Here is a 19,740-nt window from a genome sequence, read left to right as displayed (position 1 = left end):
CAGGCTCTAAGCTGTCAGCACAGAGCCCGAACCCACAAACTGCGAGGTCATGACCTGAGCCGAAGTCGGACGCTTAGCCGACTGAGCCACCCAGGCGCCCCTCATCCCCACTTGCAAGTCCCATCTCCCAATACAGGCCTAGCCAAGGTGCTGGGGGTCAGGGCTCCAACAGAGGAATTTGGAGGGCCAGGCCCTAGCAGGTGTCCTGCTGCGGGGGTTGCTGTGGCCACACCCTCCACGAGGGAAAGCCCCTCCCCCCCAAGAGAGAGCAAGTTGGACACAGAAGGAAACGCTGTCTCCACCGGGTAGCCCCAGGCGGGTGACACATCCTAGCAGCCACCTCCCTCCCCCAATTACCGGATGCTCTTGATAAGACGTGTGAATGGACCTGCTCAGTGACGTCACTGGAGCCGCAGGGCCCAGAAATTAGTCGTTCCCATTTTTAGCCCGGGATGTAAGTTAACAGATTCTAGATGATGCCCAAGTTGAGGGGCACTTTCACATACCTCCTGAAGAATATGCCGTTACCGACACAGTATAGCTACTAAAGGTGTCAGATGAGGAAAGCAGCTCGTGATCTGGGGTTGGAAACAGCAGAAGCAAAACGCGAGCTGTGGGCTCTTTCCGGGTGACCTGTGACGCCCCCAGCTGCGCTTTTTCTGTTAAAGCAGCACGGGAAGCCAGGGAGGTGGGCACAGGAAGGCGCGGGGTTGTTCCACTCACGTGACTGCTGTCCTGCTCCTCCTTTCTGTTGGTTTTGAGGGTTTTGGTGGCTTTTTCGAGCTGGAGTTGGCATACGGCACTGCGTCCGTTTCAGGTGCGCACACGTGGATTTAACGCGTTCGTATCCTGCACGGGTGTGATCGCTGCGCGGCATTAGCTCACGCCTCCGCTGGCCCAGAATTACCGTTTCGTGTTTGTCGCGAGCACGTTGCAGATCTGCCCTCTTAGCAGCTCTGGCGTGTCGAGTGTGGCCAGTTGTCGTCAGCGCGCAGTGTGTTAGGTCCTCGGGACTCACTCATCTCCTAACTGGAAGTCCGTACCCTTGTGCCAGCACCACCCCACTTCCCAGCCCTTGGCGACCCCCTTTCTACTCTCTGTGTCTGCCGGCGTGGATCTTTTAGACTCCGCACCCAAGCGAGATCACGCGGTATTTGTCTTTCCCTGACTTCCCTCCCTTCGCTTAAGGCCACCAGCGTCCGTGCGTGTTTGTGACAAATGGCGGGGTCTTCTTTCCCACAGCTGAGTGATATTCCATGGTGGGGGCAGGGGCTGTGAACCATCTTGCTCCGTTCATCCATTGACGGGCACTCAGGTTCTTTCCATATCTTGGTTACTTTGGACAATACTGCAGGAATGCTTTCCTTCGGATGTGTGGCCAGAAGTGAGATTGCCGGATCGTACGATTCTTCCGTTGTTAACTTTCTGAGAAACCTCTGTAGCGGCTGGACTAACTCACATTCGCCCAGCAGTACCGAAGGGCTCCCTATTCTCAGCATCCTTACCGACGGTTGTTATCTCTTGTCTCTTTGATGACAGCCATTCTGACAGGTGTGAGGTGATTTCTCATTGGGCTTTGATTTGCATTTCCCTGATGATGAGTGATGTGAATATTTTTGTGAATATTTTTCTCCATTCCGTAGTGTCTTTTCATTGGATTGAGTTTCCTTTGCTGTGCAGATTTTTAGTTTGATGCAGTCCTGCTTATTAACTTTTTTCTTTATTGCTTGTGCTTTTTTAAGTTTTGTTTATTTAAGTAATCTCTATACCCAACATGGGGCTCAGACTCACAACCTTGAGATCAAGAGTCGCACGCTCCACCGACTGAGTTAGCCGGCACCCCACGTGCTTTTAGTGTCATATCAAAAAATCATTGCCAGGGGGGCGCCTGGGTGGCTCACTTGGTTGAGCATCTGACTCTTGATTTCGGCTCAGGTCATGATCTCACAGTTGGTGGCCTCGAGCCCCGTGTCCAGCTTCGCACTGACAGCACAGAGCCTTCTTGGGATTCTCTCGCCCGCTCTCTCTGCCCCTCTCCCCTGCTTGCACCCTTGCTCTTGCTCACTCTCTCTAAAATAAAAAAAAAAATCATTGCCAAGACCAACGTCAAGGAGCTTTTTCCCTGTGTGTTCTCCCAGGAGTTTTACAGTTCCAGAATCTTACGTTTAAGTCTTGAATCCATTTCAAGTTAATTTTTGTGAGTGGCGTGAGATAGGCGTCCACTTTTCCTTGTTCTGCACGTGTTTTCCAGTTTTTCCAGCACATTTGTTGAAGAGACTATCCTTTCCCCTTTCCCCACTGAGTACTCTTGATGCCCTGGCCAAATACTAATCGATTGTCTACGTGAGGATCTATTTCTGGCTTTCTGTTCTGTTCCACTGGTCTGTGTGTCTGTGTCTGTCTGGGTGGTGGTGGTTGTTGTTGTTGTTGTTGATTGTTTTGGTTTTGTTACCATACTGATTTGAATACCGTAGCTTTGTAGTCTGGTTTGGAATCAGCAAGTGTGATGCCTCCTGCTGTGTTACTCTCTCTCAGAATTGCTTTGGCCATTTGGAGTCTTTCGTGGTTCCATACAAACTTCCATGAAGAATGCCACTGGAGTTTTTATAGGGACTACGGTATAGACGGCATCGAGTCGTCGGGACTTTTAATAGTGTTGATTCTTCTGATGCGTGAACGAACGCAGGACATCCTTCCATTTGTACCTTCTTCGGTTTCTTTACTTAGAATTATTTTCGTTTTCATTGCACGAAAAGTGTTCACTTGCTTGCATAAATTTACTCCTAAGTGTTTTGTTGCTTTTGATGCTGGTGCAAATGAGGTTTTTTTCTTTCCCTTTCAGGTGTTTCACTTCCAGTGTATACGAATGCACTTGTTTTCTGTATGTTGGTTGTGTATCCTGCAACTTTACTGAATTCATCAGTAGTTTTTGGGTTGAGTCTTTGGAGTTTTCTCTACGTAAGATCACGTCATCTGCAAATAATGCCACTTTTATCCCTTCCATTCCAGTTTGGATGCCTTTTACTTCTTGGTCTTGCCCGATTACTCTGGCCGAGACTCCAGTCCTCTGTCGAAAAGACGTGGCAAGAGCAGGCATCCTTGTTTTGTTCCTGATCTTAGAGAAGATGCTTCCAGCCTCTCACCGCTGAGTATATTGGCTGTGTGTCTGTCTTGTGTGGGTGGCCTTTATTACCCGGAGGCGTGCCCCTTCTGTCCCCTGTCGTGGGGGGGTCTTTGTCGTGAAAGGTCGTTGTGTTCGGTCAGATGCCATTTCTGCATCTGCTGAGACGTTCGGATTTTGACCTTTGACTCCGTCAACGTGACGCATCACACTTGTTGATCTGCGGGTGTCGAACCGTCATTGCATCTCCGGGATAAATCCTACTTAATCACGATGTATGATCCTTTTAAAGTGCTGTTGAATTCAGTCTCCTAATATTGTGTTGAGAATGTTTACATCTGTGTTCGTCAGGAATACTGTTCTGTAGTTTCTTGCATCCTGGTCTGGTTTTGGGGTCAAGATGACATGGGCCTCATAAAACAAGGGTGGGAGCGTCCCCTTCTCTCGGTTTTTCTGAAGGCGTTTGAGAAGGATCGCTGTTGAATTCTAGGTAGAAATCCCCAGGAAAGCCATGTCGTGGTCCCGGGCTTTTCTGTCCTGGGAGGTCTTTGGTCACTGAGTCAGTCTCCTTGCTCATTATCGGTCTGTTGAGACTTTCTGTTTCCTCACGAGTCAGTCCTGCTAGGTCGTCTGTCTCCAGGGATTTGTCCGTCTCTTCTAGGCTGTCCCCAGTTTGTCGGCACGGGATCGTTCCCAGGAGTCTCTCCCGATCCCGCGTGTTTCTGTGGTGTCAGTCGTCGTGTCTCCTCTGTCATTTCCGATCTTACTGACTTGAGTCTTTGCGGTTCCGTTTCTTCGTCCGGCTGAAGCTCTGTCAAATTTCGTATCTTCCCAAGAGACCAGCTCTTAATTTTGTTGCCGTCCCGCCCTTTCAGGTGTGTTCTGGGAAACACCACCATCCTGGCCGAGTTTGCTGGCGAAGAAGAGGTAAATCGTTTCCTGGCCCAAGGCCAGGCGGTGCCGTCCACCTCCGGCTGGCAGTCGGGCACCGGGGCCGGCCAGGCGCGGCTGGGCGCCTCGGGCGGCTCCCACGGCCTGGTGCGGAGCGACACCGGCCACTGGAGCGCCCCGTGTCTGGCCGGCAAAGGGAGCAGCGACCTGCTGTGGGGCGGGGTCCCCCAGTACTCAAGCAGCCTCTGGGGCCCTCCCAGCAGTGACGACGGCAGGGTGATCGGGAGCCCCACCCCGCTGAACACCCTGCTGCCCGGCGACCTTCTCAGCGGGGAATCCATCTAGGACCGAGAGGACCCCACGGGCACCACAATCAGCAGCGCCGGGAAGAGAAGGCTGACCCTTTCCAGCCCGGGCGGCGCTGAGGACCCCGCTTGGCCCGGAGCAGCCCGGCAGCCCTTGAGTACCTCCGTCCAGTACTGGGGACGCACGTCCGCCGCGGTCCTTGCGAACTGTCCACAGGGCAGTGCGGGCTGCGCTTGGTCAGTGTCACACGCTAATGACAGGATGTTCCTCATAGCTTTTTATTTTGTGTCGTCTTATGTTCGTATGGTGTGTCGTCATTTTGATTTTTTAAGTATAAAAGCTGCTTAGACTAGTTCTATCATGAAGGGCACTTTTCAGATCGTGGGCTGGAAAGGGTTATTTTATCAAGGGGGGCGGGAGGGAGGGAGACGAGAAAGCCTATGTAAAACGAGCCTGTGACGATTATGCACATGACCAGAGGCGGCCCGTAGTCAGGGCGGCTGGTGTCCATCCCCGGGCACAGAGCGCGGGCCCCACGCGGCCGCCTGCGCTCTGCCCTCCGCTCCCACGGGCCCGCCTATGCACATTACCCTTGTTTCATTACTTTTTCCTGTCATTTTTTTTAATCCCAAAAAATATTTTTTAAAAGTTAAAAAAAAAAAAAGACATATCGAACATGCAAATACTTGAATCCAGCAGGCCGACAAGGAGACGCGGGCGCTCGCCGCGTCCAGTTCTGCACTCCCAAGCTGACACCAGTGCGCAGAGACAGGCTCCAGGAAACATTTCTGAGTTCACAGCCTATGTGCGTGTGTGCGCGTGTGTGTGCGTGCGCGCGTGTGCGCACTCCTCTGTGTTTGTGTGTTAAGCGTGTGAGGATTTAACTGTGGGTTTTCCCTTTTATTCAGTATATGCTTTTTTTTTTGGCGCATTGGTCCGACGTTTGTTACTATTATTAGCTTCTAACTTTGCACTGAGTGTCCCTGCTCTTCCTTTCGCTAATCCTATACGTTAAAGAGAATTCATAGGACAGGGCCGGTGACAATTCACGTGTAAATGTTTACTCAAGGACTCTGTTACTGCGTTTAAAAATTACAGTGTATATCTCTGGATAAATAATATGTATACCTACCTTTAGCAGCTTTTTATTGTGGACTAATGCAAGAGAATTATTACCAGAGTATTGCACCGTGTTTCCATTTGGAATATAAAGCGAAAGAGAAAACAGCTGGTGCTGGACCGTGGCCATAGATACTGGTGAGAGCCACCGGCCCCGCACGAGGAGCGGGGCCAAGCACTTGGACCTGGGTGGTGACCGCTTTCGGAGGGGCCCGTGCTCAGGGCTCCCACCTGTTTACAGACCCTTTTTTCTCCTTCAGACTTTAAAATTTAAAAAAAAAAAAAAAAAAAAAAAAAAATTTTAAAAAGGAATTTAAAAAAAAAAAAAAGAAAAAAAGAAAAAAAAAGAGACTTCCGTGGTAAAGAAACCTATTTTCCGAATGCAGATTCGCTACTTCAGAGCTCTGGGATTGAACAAGTGTCGTCGCTTCCCTCCGGCCATCGTTGTGGACTGTCGAGTGTCCCCTTCGTCGAGGTGACGAGACGTTGTGGTCACTGTCTTGCACATGTGGACGCGCTCTCAGGAAAGCCAGGGTTCCCGAGGGGCAGCTCCACACCATTTCATGTATTTTGTAACCCGACTCCTAGCACTGAAGATGTTATTAAAAAACAAACAAAAAAATAAAAAGAAAGAAAAAAAAAGAAAAGAAAAAAAAAAAACCACAAAGAAGAAAAATACCTAATCTCTAATGTGTAGCAGTTACATATTTACCAAATAACGGACTCAAAAGAAATAGATGTTTGAAGAGTGCTTTATATATTAAAAATTGCTTTATGTTTTAAAAATGATCAATGTTTTGATTGTTTTGCAAGAAAGAAAGACAATGGAGTAACATACCCTCAAGTATGTTTTAAAAATATATGAACATTGTGCTCCCTGCCTGCTTGATCAGGAAACTTGTGCATTACATTTTTTTTAATTAGCTTTTTAATGGTTTTATCAAAACAAAACAAAACAAAAAAAGAACAAAAAACAAAAAATTACAAAAAAAAACAAAAAAAAATTTAAAAAAAAAGAGAAAGTCCTGCAAAATTGCAGATCGACAAAAGCTGGTTTTATAGAGGATCATGAACTATGCACAAACCGGGTTCAAGACTTGTTTTCTGAAGTTTAGTCGTGTATTTAGCTAAACAAACCTTCCTCAGAGTAAGTGCATCTCATTGCCGTTACCTGCGTCCTATGTATTTGGCGTACACGTACTTACGCGTGTACGTCAAATATATGTGCGAGCGCGCGTGCGTGCATGCGTGTGCGTCCAGACAGCGGGCCGTGCTGCCGCCTAGCATCGGGTTGTAGAAAAACGGAGTTTTTAAAATTGGGGATGGAAGTGAAGACGCTTTATTTGTTTGTTTTTGTTTTTTGTTAATTTTTTTTTTTTGACCTTTTCTTTTGAATTAAAGATGTCTGTAACTCTGAGATTAAAAAACAAGTTTGTGGCTTTTAATGTTTTTTCCTCATAGAATGTGATCGTTAAAGAACACGCACCGAGAGTTGCTTTCAAAAGGACAACGCTTTGTTGAATCTTAATAAATTGCAATTTTTTTCTTGGCTGTTCAAATAAATGTGGTTTTTGTTCTTGTTTTTGTTTTTGTTTTTGTTTTTGTTTTCCCAGGGACAGGTATCCTCGATTTTCACTTTATGTGCTGGGGGAGACAGCGCGCCCCTCTCCGCCAGCCTCCGAGCTACGCGAGTAAGGAGACGGAGGCCCGGATGCCGGCTGGGTGGCGGATAATGTTCTCGTTTGTCTCGTACCTTTGCAGTTCGCCCTGAAGCCCCAGCACGGATGGTCGAGAGCCTGAGACGCAGCCAGGGCCGCCGGCCCCCCGGCCCCCCCGGCCCCCGTGACCCGGTTTGGGCGTCAGAAATATTTGGACAGAAGCGCGTGATGGAGGAGGTCTTCTGTGTTTCCTAGACGTTTCCTCTTTAATCCCTGTAAAACAACCCAAAGTGAGCCGTGGAAGGTACCTGTCACGAAGCACTGTGCACGACCAGAGCGGGAGTCCAGGCCCGGCCAGGGCGCGTGGCTCGCTCTCGGTGCCGTATCCCCCTCCCGCGGCAGCCAGGAGACGAACACTTCGCTCATTTTCTCGGGTCCGCGCCGAACACCGTGACCTTAGAACGGTTCCGGGAGCATCGGCGCCTCTCATCATCCGGATGGTGAAGACGGTGTCTGGGAGACCAGCCGGCACGTCCGCCGCCGTGACCGCTTGCCCAGAGACTGGCAGGACGACGCGCTGTCTCCACCCCCCTTCCGCGGCGGCGGGGAAGGCAGGCCCGCGGGCTCCTGGCCCCGCCCCACCTCTTCGGAAAGCTGCGCCCCGGACCGCGCCGAGGGGCTCCGAGGGGCTCACGGTCCGTCCGGAGAAGCGCAAGACCAGAAGGGGTGGAAGCCGGGAGCGGGGCAAAGCGCACCCGGTCAACAAGCAGGCACTCCCAACAAGCAGGTGCAGCGTCCAGGGTTTCTGCGAGAGCGCAAACTGGCAGCGCCTGCTCCCCAGGGCGACGGGCTCGGCGCCCCGAAAACATGCAGGGGGTGCGCCAGGCTGGAGGTGGGGCCGCCCCGGGCCCGGGAGGCCGGATCAGATTTTAACGGGCTGCGGAAAGCTGGGGGCGGCGCGGGTGACCCAACGTAAGCCCAGGTCGGGAGTGACTGCTGGTGGACCAGGAGTGGGCAGCGGGGGTCCTGGTGCCCAGAGTACAAGAGGAGAAGAATCAAGACGACGGTAGGTGCGGAGCTGCGCTTTTGAGAACGTCCTGGCAACACCTGGGGAGAATGGCGGACCAAAGACCGGATGCCCGGTGGGTAGTAGCAGAGTCCGCAGAGAAGGGGCTGTTCCAACAGCCAGGAGGCCCGAAGAAGAGGCATCAGGGGGAGGGGGAGGGGGAGGGGCGACCACTGATTCTAGCGACCGAGAGGAGACCGGAGATGCCGAGCAGCTGAGCCCATGTTCATTGACCAGAGCGAAACGCAGAGCGGCATCTCAAGAAGATTCTTCCCTGGTGCAGTACGCTCGGGATGGATCGAGGGAAACCCCCAAGGAAGCATGACCGGAGTCATAATTAACTTGCCAGCTTTGTGCATCGCATCTCGGTGCAAACGCAGTCGATGAGCTCCCCTTGCGTGACGCTGTCTGACCAGGAACCGGATAAGTAGCAGGCCCGGCCGGCGCCCCGGTTTGGGAAACGGAAGCACGGTTTCCCAACACCCCCTCCCTGGGCACTTCTGCCTTGGGCTCAAGAGACCGTGTCAGATGCTACACAAAGCTGCATTAGAATTCTCTGGAAACTATTTTTAAACCCCAGTGCCAGGACACCTCCCAAACTAAGCAAGCAGAATCCCCGGGGGCGGGCCCGGGCCCCCGAGTTTTAGTCTCCCCATTTGGCTCCGTTGAGGAGCCAGAGCCGAGCAGCAGTGGCCTGGAGGAATCTTGTCATCAGCCCAAAAGCTCCGTCAACCTCCTGGCCCCTGGAAGAGCAATTTCTTTCTTTTCTTTTCTTTTTTTTTTTTTTGCGTTTATTTTATTTTTGAGGGACAGAGACAGAGGGCGAGCGGGGGAGGGGCAGAGAGACAGAATGTGAAGCAGGCTCCAGGCTCCGAGCTGTCAGCACAGAGCCCGATGTGGGGCTTGAACCCACGAACCGCGAGATCATGACCTGAGCTGCAGTCAGACACTCAGCCGACTGAGCCACCCAGGCGCCCCTGAAAGCAGTTTCTAAGTGCTCAGTTGGCCTCTTTTGGCAATTATAGATCGCTTTTTTTTTTTTTTTAAGCAAAATCCCCGTGCCAAGCGTGGTCCTAAGCACCGTACGGGACCTGTCATTTGCTCCAGCAGCCCCACGAGGCGAGGAACCCGGCTGGGCAAGGGTCACAGAGCAGGCGCGAGGCTACCAGCTCAGAAGGGTCAGGATCCGGGCCCGTCCGACACCCCAGCCCTTGCGCAGGCCCGATCCCCCGGGGGCTCCGGCGCGGGAGGAACGTGGTGAGATGCGCTGACCGGAGGATGTTGAGGCCGCACGCCGTCGGAAACAGCGCGACGGGAGGCGGGTGTCCAGGAGGAGAGTGGGCTCACGTGGGAGCCGGGCCGGCAGGAGTCAGCGCTGCGGTCCCGGGGCAGAATTTCTTCAGAAAACCTGTGTTTTGCTCGTAAGGTCTTTCAACTGATTGGGTAAGGCCCACACACATTATTGGGGATAATCTCCCTGAAGTCGGCTGGCTGTACGTGCTAAACACACCCGCGAAACGCCCTAACGGCAGCGCCCGAGTGAGTTAGTGCTCGAGTGAGTGAGGGACACACACAGCCGTCACACCCGGTAGTTCTACAGAAACCTGGGCAGGCCTTTGACTTGTCAGAGCAGTTTGGCCTGACCTCACGGGGGCCACGAGGCAGCTCAAACTGGGAGTGGTCTGTCTGTGCCCGTCCAGAGGCAGGTGTCAGGAAGGGCGTGTCGCAGAGTCCTTGGCCAGCCTCCCTCCATCCGGACGCCCATCCAACTTCACCCCGACGTGCTCGTGCCCACGATGAGCACCAGCCATCTGCAGGGATCCCTGAGCCCCGTGTTGGGACTGGCCACGGCAAGCCAGGAATCGAGCTGTCGGGGGCATCGAGGGCGCCCCCCCCCCCCCCCCCACAGAGAGTGCCAGGTGAGCCTCCGGGGCCACATCAGCAGGTGGACCTGTCCCCGCACATCTGCGAACAGTCACACGCGCCCCCACCCCCCGTGAGACCGTCCTCGGAGAGGGGACGGTTCGGGTGGGCGTGGGCCCGGCTGGGGGCACTGCTGGTGGTGGTGTCTCCGCCGTGGGTTTGATTGGCGCTCCCCACTGCCTCGCCCGGGCCCGAGCTGTGCTCTTCTGGATTCCCCTGTGGGATGAGGAGTCGTGGGGCCATCTCCCCGGCTGCCACAGACCTGGGACACGGGGGCCTGTGACGGCCTCTCCCCACCTTCCCTTACTCTCGGCTTCATGGCATCCCCACAGGATCGCCAGGCCGTCCCGGCCTGCGTGCTGGCTGCCCCTCTGCCTGGCAGGCTCCTGTCCCCGTGGCCCGCTGCTAACTGGGACGCCGTCCCCCAGCCTCCCTAACTTTGCTCTCCACACCCCCGGCCCTGTAACCGCGGGATACCGCCGCTGACAGCTCTGTCACCCTGGACACCCCCCACACTTGCTCCTTGCCTGCCTGGCTGCCCGCACAGGTGCCAGCCACCTGGCACAGGCTGGCCAGGGGCACCTGTCAAGCCGTGGGTTGGTCCACCTGCCATCTGAGGCTCTGCCAGCAGAGGGCGCCCTGTGCTTAGCGCCAGACCCTCGCACCCCTGCGGAGGGAGGGAAGAGCAGCCTCCAGCTTCAGAAAGAGGAAATAAAGGGGCCCTAGGTTCCCACGCCCTCCGCCTGGACGTCATCCGCAGGCGAGGGGAGGGGACACAGCACAGTGGTGCTTGGGCGCCCGGCTGGCTCGGCTCTGAGCACAGACTCCCAAGAGAGGCCCATTCTGCAAAATATTTTTACAGAATAAATAGAGTCCCGAGCAGGATCTAGTCCACTGGGGGGGCTCCAGCCCCACTCGCCCACCCTCCAGCTCCAGCCTCGATGGGCTGCAGAGTCCCGTCACCCTCCCCGTGGCCCAGTGGGGTTGTCCGGTGCGTGCACCGTCTCAGGTTGGCTGGCGTCTCTGCCTGCGGGGCCGTGGAATCGGAGGGTGACGGGCACGGGCTGTACTTGTGAGCGGATGCAGGGCTGTCCTAGCGGGCGTCCGGATCCTCCTCGAGCCTCTCGGCCTCCTGGGTTCTACCACCCCTGCCAGAAGGGGGAGTCAGCAAGGGGCCCCTCTGTCCTGGGGGCAGCAGCGGGTCACCCACCCAGGAGGCTGAGGAGTCGTCCCGCCAGCCCGGCCGAAGCCAGACACCCAGCAGCCCTTGTCAGGGGCTGCACTCAGACCCCCCCCCCCCCGCCCCGCCCCGGCCAAGGGTAAAGAAGCTTCTGGAGAGCCTGAAAGGGGCTGGACAGACCTCCAGTGTGTCTGTAGGCTGGGCGGGGCTGTCAGATGGCTCAGTCTACAGGTTCCTGCTACCCAGGGATGAGCCCCGGGGCCTGGATTGCCCTCCTCAGCCTGCCCAACCTGGCCCGGGCGGGGCGGGAGTCCGTCCCCAGGTGTCTGTCCGGGCAGCAGGAAGACGGGTGGGCTTGCCCCCACGTAAGAGAGGAGCAAGGACAAAGGAGGCTACAGCAAGCTGCACCACCCTGCCTGGAGCGTGCACCCCCCGGGAACTGAGGGGCCAGCTCTCGGGCACCCCAACTTAGAAAGAAAAGGGCGTGGCAGGGAGGACAGGAGGGGAAGGGCCTCAGAGCCCAGCTCAACCCCACCCCTGCACACGCTTCTCCTCTGCCTGCCTTTGCCCACCAGACTTCACCACGCCTGAGCGGGGAAGGTGGGAAGGAGAGCAGCCGGGGAGGCCAGCACCCCTGCCCTCCTCACTCCCTGCTCTGCGCCAAGTGCCCGACCCCGCCATGGCCCCTCACCTGCTCCTCTCCTTCTTCTCGTAGACAGAGTGAAGCTTGTTGATCAAGAAGATTTTGTCTTCCCCCTCCTAGAAAGGCCAGAACACAGAGTGAGGGAACAGTTGTCCATCCGTCTGTTCAGAACGGTCCTTAGGGAGCTCACAAGGACTGTTGGACAGGACAAGCACAAAAGGTTTAAGGGGGAAAGAGGCACCAAACAAGGATGGAAAAACCAAGAGCCAGGCAATGGGCATACATAGAGATCTAAGCTTCCTAGCGGCCAAGGTGAAAAGGGAAATGTGATCGGGGGCCCAGTGAAGGCCACAGAGTCAGCCTGACCCAATCTAAAACTGGTCCTGCCACTTACTAACTCTGCACTGGGCAAATCACCTCCTCTCTGACCTCAGAGTCACCGTCTGTAAAAGGGAGATAAGAATGTCTGCCTCATAGGGCTTGTGTCCCTTTCTACTGTTGTTCTGACCAATTACCACAAACTTAGCAGCTGAAGACAACACAAATTCATCCTTCGGTTCTGGAGATCGGAAGTCCAAAATGGGCCTCACTGGGCCTAGGATCGAGGTGTCGGCCAAACCGGTTCCTTCCTGAGACTCTGGGGGGCATCCCGGCTTGCTTTCTCCAGCTTCCGCAACCCGCCCACAGCCCTGGGCTCGGGGCCCTTTCCGTCCCAACTGGTGGATCTGGAGGGCTGTGCGCTCAGTCAGCCACCCAGTTTCCCAGGCCCCGGGAAAAGCCACTCGGGGAGCTAGCTGAGCTCAGACCTGCAGCCCCCAAGGCCGCAGACCTGGGGCGGGGCCTGGCCTTGGGCAGACGCGGTCTGCAGCAAGGGCCCGCCCGGAGACCCGTCCTTCCGCTGGCCGAGAACTAGCAGGTGCAGCCGTGCGGCCACCACCCCCACCCCCAGCACGCGCCTGGACGAGGCGCGGCCCCCAGCCCCACGTGGATGCCGGGCCACAGGCACAGCTGGCCCCAAAGTGGCCCGAGCATTGGGTGCACGAGTGAAAAACCCCAGAAGGAAAACAGCCCTGGGAGGGCGGCGTCTGCGCGGGGACCCGCTGTCGCCGGCCGGTCCCGCCGAGCGCCCAGCCCGGACCCGGGCAAGACACCTTCCCCAGCTGGGAAGATGCCACCCAAGCGACCCAGATGCCACAGCCACATGCTTTTTATAACATGACAGGAGGTCCAGTAACCCAGCGGGGAAAGAGCCACGCTCGGGGCAGGAGGGACGGTCCGCAGGGCAGGGCCGCTTGGGCGGATCCCGAGGGGCCCCAGGAGGGAGCCGCGCCCCGGGCTTCCGGGCCCACCCTGCCTCTCACACTTTCCCGACAAACTGCAACGTGCTTCGTAAAAATGTTTTAAATCCCGACCCGCTTCAACCTCGCTCCCCTGGTTTGTGAAACGGAGGCACGGAACGGGGTCCGCGTCCTGACATGAGTCCCCTAGGAAGTCCAGCAGCTGTTTTCATGGCTCAGAGATCCTCACAGAGACTCCCCGCCCCGCAGGGCCGCACACCCTGTCCTCGGGGGGTCTCTGCCACCCGCCCGCCTCCCTCCTCACCTCCCTCCTCACCTCTGCTTAGTACAAGCCACACGCAGTCCCCGGTGCTGTCACGTGTTGGGCAAATAGACCCTTTCGGCAGCCCGGGTGGGTGGGGGGTGGGGCTCAGCGAGCAGGTGGCCCGCAGGGCAGGGGGTGGGAGGGGCACTCACATTGCTGATCTGCTCCCGGAGGAGGCAGATGACCTTCCGCTGGCCCTTCACCACCTGGATGTTGAGGTAGATCACAGCCCTGCAGGAAATGGGGGAGGCGGTTGGGGTCGGGGGGGGGGGACGGACAGGATGGGGCCTCCCCCCCCACCGGGCCGGTCCTTCCCCCGGAAGCCCCGCCCACCCGCACTCACAGCAGCAGGGCCGACACCAGGTAGACGGGGAAGGTATTTTCCACCAGGTACCGGTGGACCCAGGGCAGCCAGGAGACCCTGGGGCCCGCCTTCTCCAGGCGCCGCACCCACACCTTGCCCGCCTCGTACATGGTGTCCAGGGTCCGGAAGGGGCCGCAGGTGCTGGAGGGCTTCACCCTGGGGGAGGACGGCGGCCGGCGCGTCACCCCACACCGCAGCGCCTCCCGAATCCGGGGCCCACCCCGCGCCCCCGCCCCCAGGCGGCAAGCGCCCACTCACTGCCACACGGCGTAGCAGAGGAAGACGGCGGCTCCCAGGAAGGACGGGAAGCAGAGCAGCGAGATGAAGACGGTGCTCATGTGGGAGGCCAGCCAGGGCCTGCGGGGCGCCTGGCAGTTGGCCATCAGGCTCGTCTGGGGGCAAAGGGACAAAGGCTGCGCTCTGCCACTGCCCTGCCCTGCCGCCTCGCCCCCCCTCCCCCAGGCCGGGCAGGGGGCCTCCCGCGGGGGAGGGGCCCTGAGCCCAGACCCCAGGACGGGACGGGCTCCCCTCCCCCCCGGAAGCAGACCCTCCGCGTGTGAGCGTGCGGGGGTGGGGAGAGCCGGCCAGGCCAGCCTCCTGCTTTACAGGGGGGAGACCGAGGCACAGGAGGGGGGGCTCGTCCACCGTCCCTCGTGTGCGGCAGAGTCCATAGAAACAACCACCCGGCTGACTGAAGGTCTCTGCTGGGGCGGGCACCGTGCCCGGTGCTTCATGAACGTCGCCTCCAGCAGGGCACTGTCCCCATCGCCCAGACGAGGCAACGGAGGGCCAGAGAGAACCTGGTTCCCAACCCCAACCGGCTTCCCTCGGCCCAGGTCGAGGCCTCCGCTCAGAGCAGCTCCCAGGGCCAGGCCCTGAGGCCCGGCGCGCCCGAGCACCCAGCAACGCCCAGGGACCAGACAGGATGCCACCCAGCCTGTGAAAGGCAGTGAGGCAGTGGGGTGGGGGTGGGGGGGGGCAGTCGGCTGTTCCCCGGGGACCATGGGACTGACCCCAGAGGGAGCCCGGGGATGCCGGCCCCAGCCCACTCGGGCCGAGGGGAGGGTTCCAAAGCCGGGGCTCCGGGTCCAGCAGCCCGGTGACCCGCCCTGGCTGCATACTCTCCCGAGGCCCTGCCACCCTCCTGGGGGCCCAGCGGGCACCTTTACCTTCTTGATGTAGAAGAGAAACACCAGCTTGATGATCTGGACGGCAGGGAGGAGGGGAGCAAAGAGGACCCCCAGCCTGGGGAGACAGGGGCGGGGGCTGCAGTCCAGAGGCTGGGGTCACGACCCCTGTGCCGCACCCCAGGGCTACCGCGGCCCGGCCCGGGGTCAGACCTCCCGGCCGCACCCCGAGGCCGGGCCGGGCTCAGGAGCCTGGGAGGGGAGGGGTCGGGGCCCGCGTCAGTCCAGAGTCCCACGGCGGGGCCCTGCTAGGGTCCCGAGCGGGGAAGGGGGCTCCGCCTTGGCCGGGCAGTGGCAGGCCAGCGGAAGATGCTCACCAGGTCAGGGTCTGCCCGTAAATCAGCTCCAGAACGTTCCCGGCAATGTCAAACTCCGGCTTCTCCTTCCTCTTAAGCTTCCTCTCGGAGATGAGCCTGGGGCAGAGGAGCCCCTGATGGTCACTTAGGAGGCCCAGGCCCAGAGACCGGTCCCCGCAGGCAGGCACCCCGACCGGTGACCCTCCCCTCGGGCCGAGCCGCCCGCCCCGCCCGCCCCCCTCAGGCGCCCAGCTGACGTCAGGGCACACGGCAGGCCTGCCTGCCGAGGCCCCCAGCCTGAGGGGCTCCAGGCTGCAGCTGACTTCCTCCCAGTCTTTTTTCTGTTTTGTTTTGTTGTTTTTTTTTTAAGGAAACTCCACACCCAACGTGGGGCTTGAACCCATGACCCCAAGATGATGAGTCGCACGTTCCACTGACCCAGCCCTCCCAGCGCACCATCCCCCCTCCCCCCACCCTTCAGTCTCTGTTCAACGTCCAGGCTTCACAGGCTTCACTGACCGTCAAACATCCCTTTTTTTAATTACTATCAAATGCATATGTTCCCGGAAAAAAACCACAAACAGAAGAAAATAAAAACACTTCCAGGCGTTAGCACCTGCAGCACCCTGAAAATGTCCCTCTCCTTCCTTCCTTCCCTTTTTTCCCCTTTGCACAAGACTGAGATCATACATCATTTTGAAAACTCTTCCCCCACCCCTGATCTAAAAAGAAAACGGGGGGGGTATATCCTGTCTTGTGCTTTTCTCGGTTTGATGATGTCCAGAAGAGGCGTCGTGGGTGTGGATCGAGGGCCCTGATCCGGGAGGCGAGGCCCGGCTTCCAGGCGATCCCTGTCTGCCCTGCCAGCGGGGGGGGGGGGGGGGGGCAGGTGCCCAGGAGGCAGGTGCAGGGACCAGGGCCTCACCTCCACACCAGCTCCCCGAAAAGTGTGTCCAGCAGTATAAAGATGAAATCCAGCACCATTAGCCGGTACAGCTCCTGGCCCACAAAGTTCTCCCAGCACTGAAACAGACCGGGCCTCAGCCCCCTGTGCCCCTGGTGCCCCCGCCACCCTGCCCGCCCCGGCAGCCCAGCTGGGGGCCCTCCCTTCGGCCGCAGACCAGGCCAGAGGCGCCACACGGCGGGCGCCCCCCAGCCCTCGCAGCAGGGCCGCCCCCCCCCCCCCGCCCCGCGACGGGCCCGCGGCCTCACGCCTCCCCAGCGCCACCCAGGTCCCCCCTCACCTGGTCCCTCAGGGCGCCCACCCTGCGGCCCAGCCAGTGGTAGCAAAGAATCCCCAGGATGACCATCTTGAGGATGAGGTTCCTGGACAGGATGGGGAGGCGGGGGCGGTGCTGAGACGGGGTGCCCGGGCGGGGGGTGGGGGGGGGGGGGGAGACAGGGGTCGTGCCCCAGGAAGCTCCGCCCGCCCCGCCTGCACACGCACCTGCAGACGGCCACGTACACCTGCAGCACTGGGGAGTCGTGTCGCTCCAGGGCCGCCAGGCCGCGGTATAGGTAGGGGGCCCCCAGGTTGAGGAGGCAGACCACCACCGGCAGGGCCAGCAGCGCCCCCCCCTGCTCAGCAGACACGGGGCTCTGCGGGAGGGGAGGAGGGGGCGGCCGTCTGGGCAGGTGCAGGTGCACCGGCGGAAGGAGGGGCCCAACCGCCCCGCAGCACCTCCCTCCCTCCCTCCCCCGGAATATGCCCACCCCAGTCCTCAAGTTCAACCCACACGGGAAGGGGGTGGGGACACAGGTGCCGGAAAAAAAAAAAAAAAGAAAGAAAGAAAAGAAGAAACTAAAAGATCAGAAGGCGGGGGAGAAGGCGCAGGGGCCCAGTCACCGGGGACCCATCCCTAACGAAGCAGGGGTCTGACCCCCTGCCCGGAGCTCCCGGGGCTGCCCGCACCTGGATCATGAACTCGGAGAAGGCGTAGACGGCCACGGTGCAGCCCAGCGTGGTCGCCAGGCACAGCAGCCACACGAGGCCCAGCACCGCCACCTGCCTCAGCCGCCCGCACACGCTCCGGGGACCCTGCCGCAGCTGCCCCTCGGCCAGCAGCTCCTGCGGGCGGCAGCCAGCCCGTGACGAACCCCGTGACAGACGCGCGGAGACAGGCAGACGCGTGGGCGACACTCGTGGGGACAAAGAGGGACCCGAGCCCCCCTGCCACCTGCCCTGGGGGGGGGGGGGTGGCCCCCGGCTGACCGGGGGCCCTGAGGTGTGAAGGCCGCCGGGCCACCCACGGGAGCTCCCTGAGGGGCGAGGGCCCATCAGCCCGGTCAGAGCTGGGGGATCCCCGGACACGAACCCCGGGAAGGCGGAGAAGCCACAAGGCCCAGCTGGGCTACCGGCCTCGGACAGGGGACCAAACCTCAGCTCTCAGTTTGCTCACTGACAGCACAGGAAGAGAACAGTCCCTGCTTGCCCCGGGCCACGGGGGCGAGGCAGGGCTGCGTGCCGGCTGGACCCCCGGGGCTTCTTCCCACTGGGGGACCAGAGAACACGGGGACTCCTGGCCAAGGGCTCCAAGGGCAGCCTCGAGGACAGGCCGACAGCAACGACCCACCCTGAGCACGCCTGCCCACCAAAACCCGCTGTGAGCGGCGCGTCCCAGCTACGTGGGCTCCTGCACGTTCGAGGACCGGGGACACTAGCCCCGGCCAGCAGACAGCCCCGAGAGAGAGGCGTGTACGGGAGGAAAATCCAGGATGGTTTCCGGGGCCACCCCGTGTCCGGAACCCACTGTGAGCAGGGCCCAGACCCGCCCCCTGCCCGCCGCACGCAGGAGACACAGGCCAGGACTGGCGTTGCGGGGCCACAGGGACACAGGGTCGGGGCAGCAGCCCCGGGGCCCCCGAGCAGCTCACCTTCAGATGGGTTCGGATGTTGTCGTGCTGGAGGCGGGAGGCCCGTCTCTGAGTCACCTTGTGGTCCCAGGAGCAGAACACGGTGATGGCATGAACCCCCGAGGTGCTGCCCACCCGGTAGCTCTCCCCAAAAGAGTGTGACATGCTGGGAGGAGCAGAGCCAGGCAGAGAGGTGACGGGGGGCACAGAGGGCGGGAGAAGGCAGTCAGGACACTCCCTGCAGCCGAAACCCACCACCCACTCAGAGGAGCCCTCCCAGCGCTACGTCGGCCTCCCGCCACCCACCCCCCTCTCCTCCAGCCCTGCGCTCCGGGCATCCCACTGCAGACCGCTGGCCGCCCTCGGTCAAGCCTGTCATCAGGCCTGTCTCATACGGTACCGGCCAGCCATACGTGGCTAGACGAGGGCTGTGGCTCCAGGAGCCACTGATGTGGCCGGCTGCAGAATATGCCGGCTGACCCCAGGGCCTTTGCACTGCCTGTGCCGAGAACCTGTGCCTCTGCTTCTCCCCTGCCTGCTCGTGTTTAACCTCCCTGTCTGACACGCCCCTCGGAAGCCAGTCTGACTCATTCTCCGACGCTCCATAACAGTCGGCAAACACCTCTAAGACTCTGGATTTTCCCAGCCTCCTCACTGGTCTGTCTGCTCCCCTAGACAGCAAGTTCCTCAAGGGCTCATTCACCTTCCTGCCCTGAGCTGAGCACAGCGAGTGTTTGTGGGGTAGACGAAGTGTTGAGTGGGTGGGTAGAAGGAGGAAGGAGGGAAGGGAGGGAGGGAGAGAGGGAGGGAGGGAGGGAGGGAGGAAGGAGGGAGGGAGGCAGGAGGGAGGGAGAGAGGGAGGGAGGGAGGAAGGAAGGAAGGAAGGAAGGAAGGAAGGAAGGAAGAAGGAGGGAGGGAGGGAGGGAGGGAGGAAGGAAGGAGGGAAAGAAGGAGGGAGGGAGGAAAGGAGGGAGGGAGGGAGGAGGGAGGGAGGAAGGAAGGAGGGAGGGAGGGAGGGAGGAAGGAAGGAGGGAGGGAGGTAGGGAAGGAGGGAGGAAGGAAGGAAGGAGGGAGGGAAGGAGGGAGGGAGGGAGGGAGGGAGGGAGGAAGGAAGGAAGGAGGGAGGGAAGGAGGGAGGGAGGGAGGGAGGGAGGGAAGGAGGGAGGAAGGAAGGAGGGAGGGAAGGAGGGAGGAAGGAGGGAGGGAAGGAGGGAGGAAGGAAGGAGGGAGGGAAGGAGGGAGGGAGGAAGGAAGGAGGGAGGGAGGGAGAGAAGGAGGGAGGGAAGGAGGGAGGGAAGGAGGGAGGGAGGAAGGAAGGAGGGAGGGAGGGAGGAAGGAAGGAAGGAGGGAGGGAAGGAGGGAGGAAGGAGGGAGGGAAGGAGGGAGGAAGGAAGGAGGGAGGGAGGGAGGGAAGGCGGGAGGGAGGGAGGAAGGAAGGAGGGAGGGAGGAAGGAGGAAGGAAGGAAGGAGGGAGGGAGGGAGAAGGAAGGAAGGAGGGAGGGAAGGAGGGACGAAGGGAGGGAGGACGGAG

General features: G+C 59.3%; 2 protein-coding genes across 6 annotated transcripts in view; one reads left to right on the top strand and one right to left on the bottom strand.

Moving 5' to 3' along the window:
• The window catches only part of TNRC6C (trinucleotide repeat containing adaptor 6C), a 142,858-nt gene extending 135,858 nt beyond the window's left edge, over nucleotides 1-7,000 (top strand). For all 4 annotated transcript variants that reach the window (XM_078438089.2, XM_078438087.2, XM_078438088.2 and 1 more), the window contains one exon: nucleotides 3,997-7,000. In XM_078438089.2, the coding sequence (XP_078294215.2) occupies nucleotides 3,997-4,357 (361 nt within the window). In that variant the 3' untranslated portion in view covers nucleotides 4,358-7,000. The remainder of the gene's footprint in view (nucleotides 1-3,996) is intronic.
• Nucleotides 7,001-7,091: 91 nt separating this feature from the next.
• Nucleotides 7,092-19,740, bottom strand: part of TMC6 (transmembrane channel like 6) — a 157,624-nt gene continuing 144,975 nt past the window's right edge. The window contains exons 2-14 of one of the 2 annotated variants that reach the window (XM_081791121.1): nucleotides 18,231-18,378; nucleotides 17,269-17,424; nucleotides 16,804-16,955; nucleotides 16,601-16,682; nucleotides 16,282-16,379; nucleotides 15,378-15,473; nucleotides 15,043-15,118; nucleotides 14,132-14,265; nucleotides 13,853-14,029; nucleotides 13,662-13,740; nucleotides 11,956-12,023; nucleotides 11,155-11,232; nucleotides 7,092-10,300 (exon numbers count right to left, since the gene is read on the bottom strand). In XM_081791121.1, coding sequence (XP_081647247.1) covers nucleotides 11,178-11,232; nucleotides 11,956-12,023; nucleotides 13,662-13,740; nucleotides 13,853-14,029; nucleotides 14,132-14,265; nucleotides 15,043-15,118; nucleotides 15,378-15,473; nucleotides 16,282-16,379; nucleotides 16,601-16,682; nucleotides 16,804-16,955; nucleotides 17,269-17,424; nucleotides 18,231-18,374 — 1,317 coding nt within the window. In that variant the 5' untranslated portion in view covers nucleotides 18,375-18,378 and the 3' untranslated portion in view covers nucleotides 7,092-10,300; nucleotides 11,155-11,177. Of the gene's footprint in view, nucleotides 11,233-11,955; nucleotides 12,024-13,661; nucleotides 13,741-13,852; nucleotides 14,030-14,131; nucleotides 14,266-15,042; nucleotides 15,119-15,377; nucleotides 15,474-16,281; nucleotides 16,380-16,600; nucleotides 16,683-16,803; nucleotides 16,956-17,268; nucleotides 17,425-18,230; nucleotides 18,379-19,740 lie in introns of both variants that reach the window. The other variant, XM_081791120.1, reaches the window with a different exon arrangement.

Source organism: Panthera onca, chromosome E1 (assembly GCF_046562875.1).
Source record: "Panthera onca isolate mPanOnc1 chromosome E1, mPanOnc1 haplotype 2, whole genome shotgun sequence".
Taxonomy (NCBI): domain Eukaryota; kingdom Metazoa; phylum Chordata; class Mammalia; order Carnivora; family Felidae; genus Panthera; species Panthera onca.
Note: the sequence above shows the minus strand (reverse complement) of the source record. Positions and strands in the feature narration are given on the sequence as shown.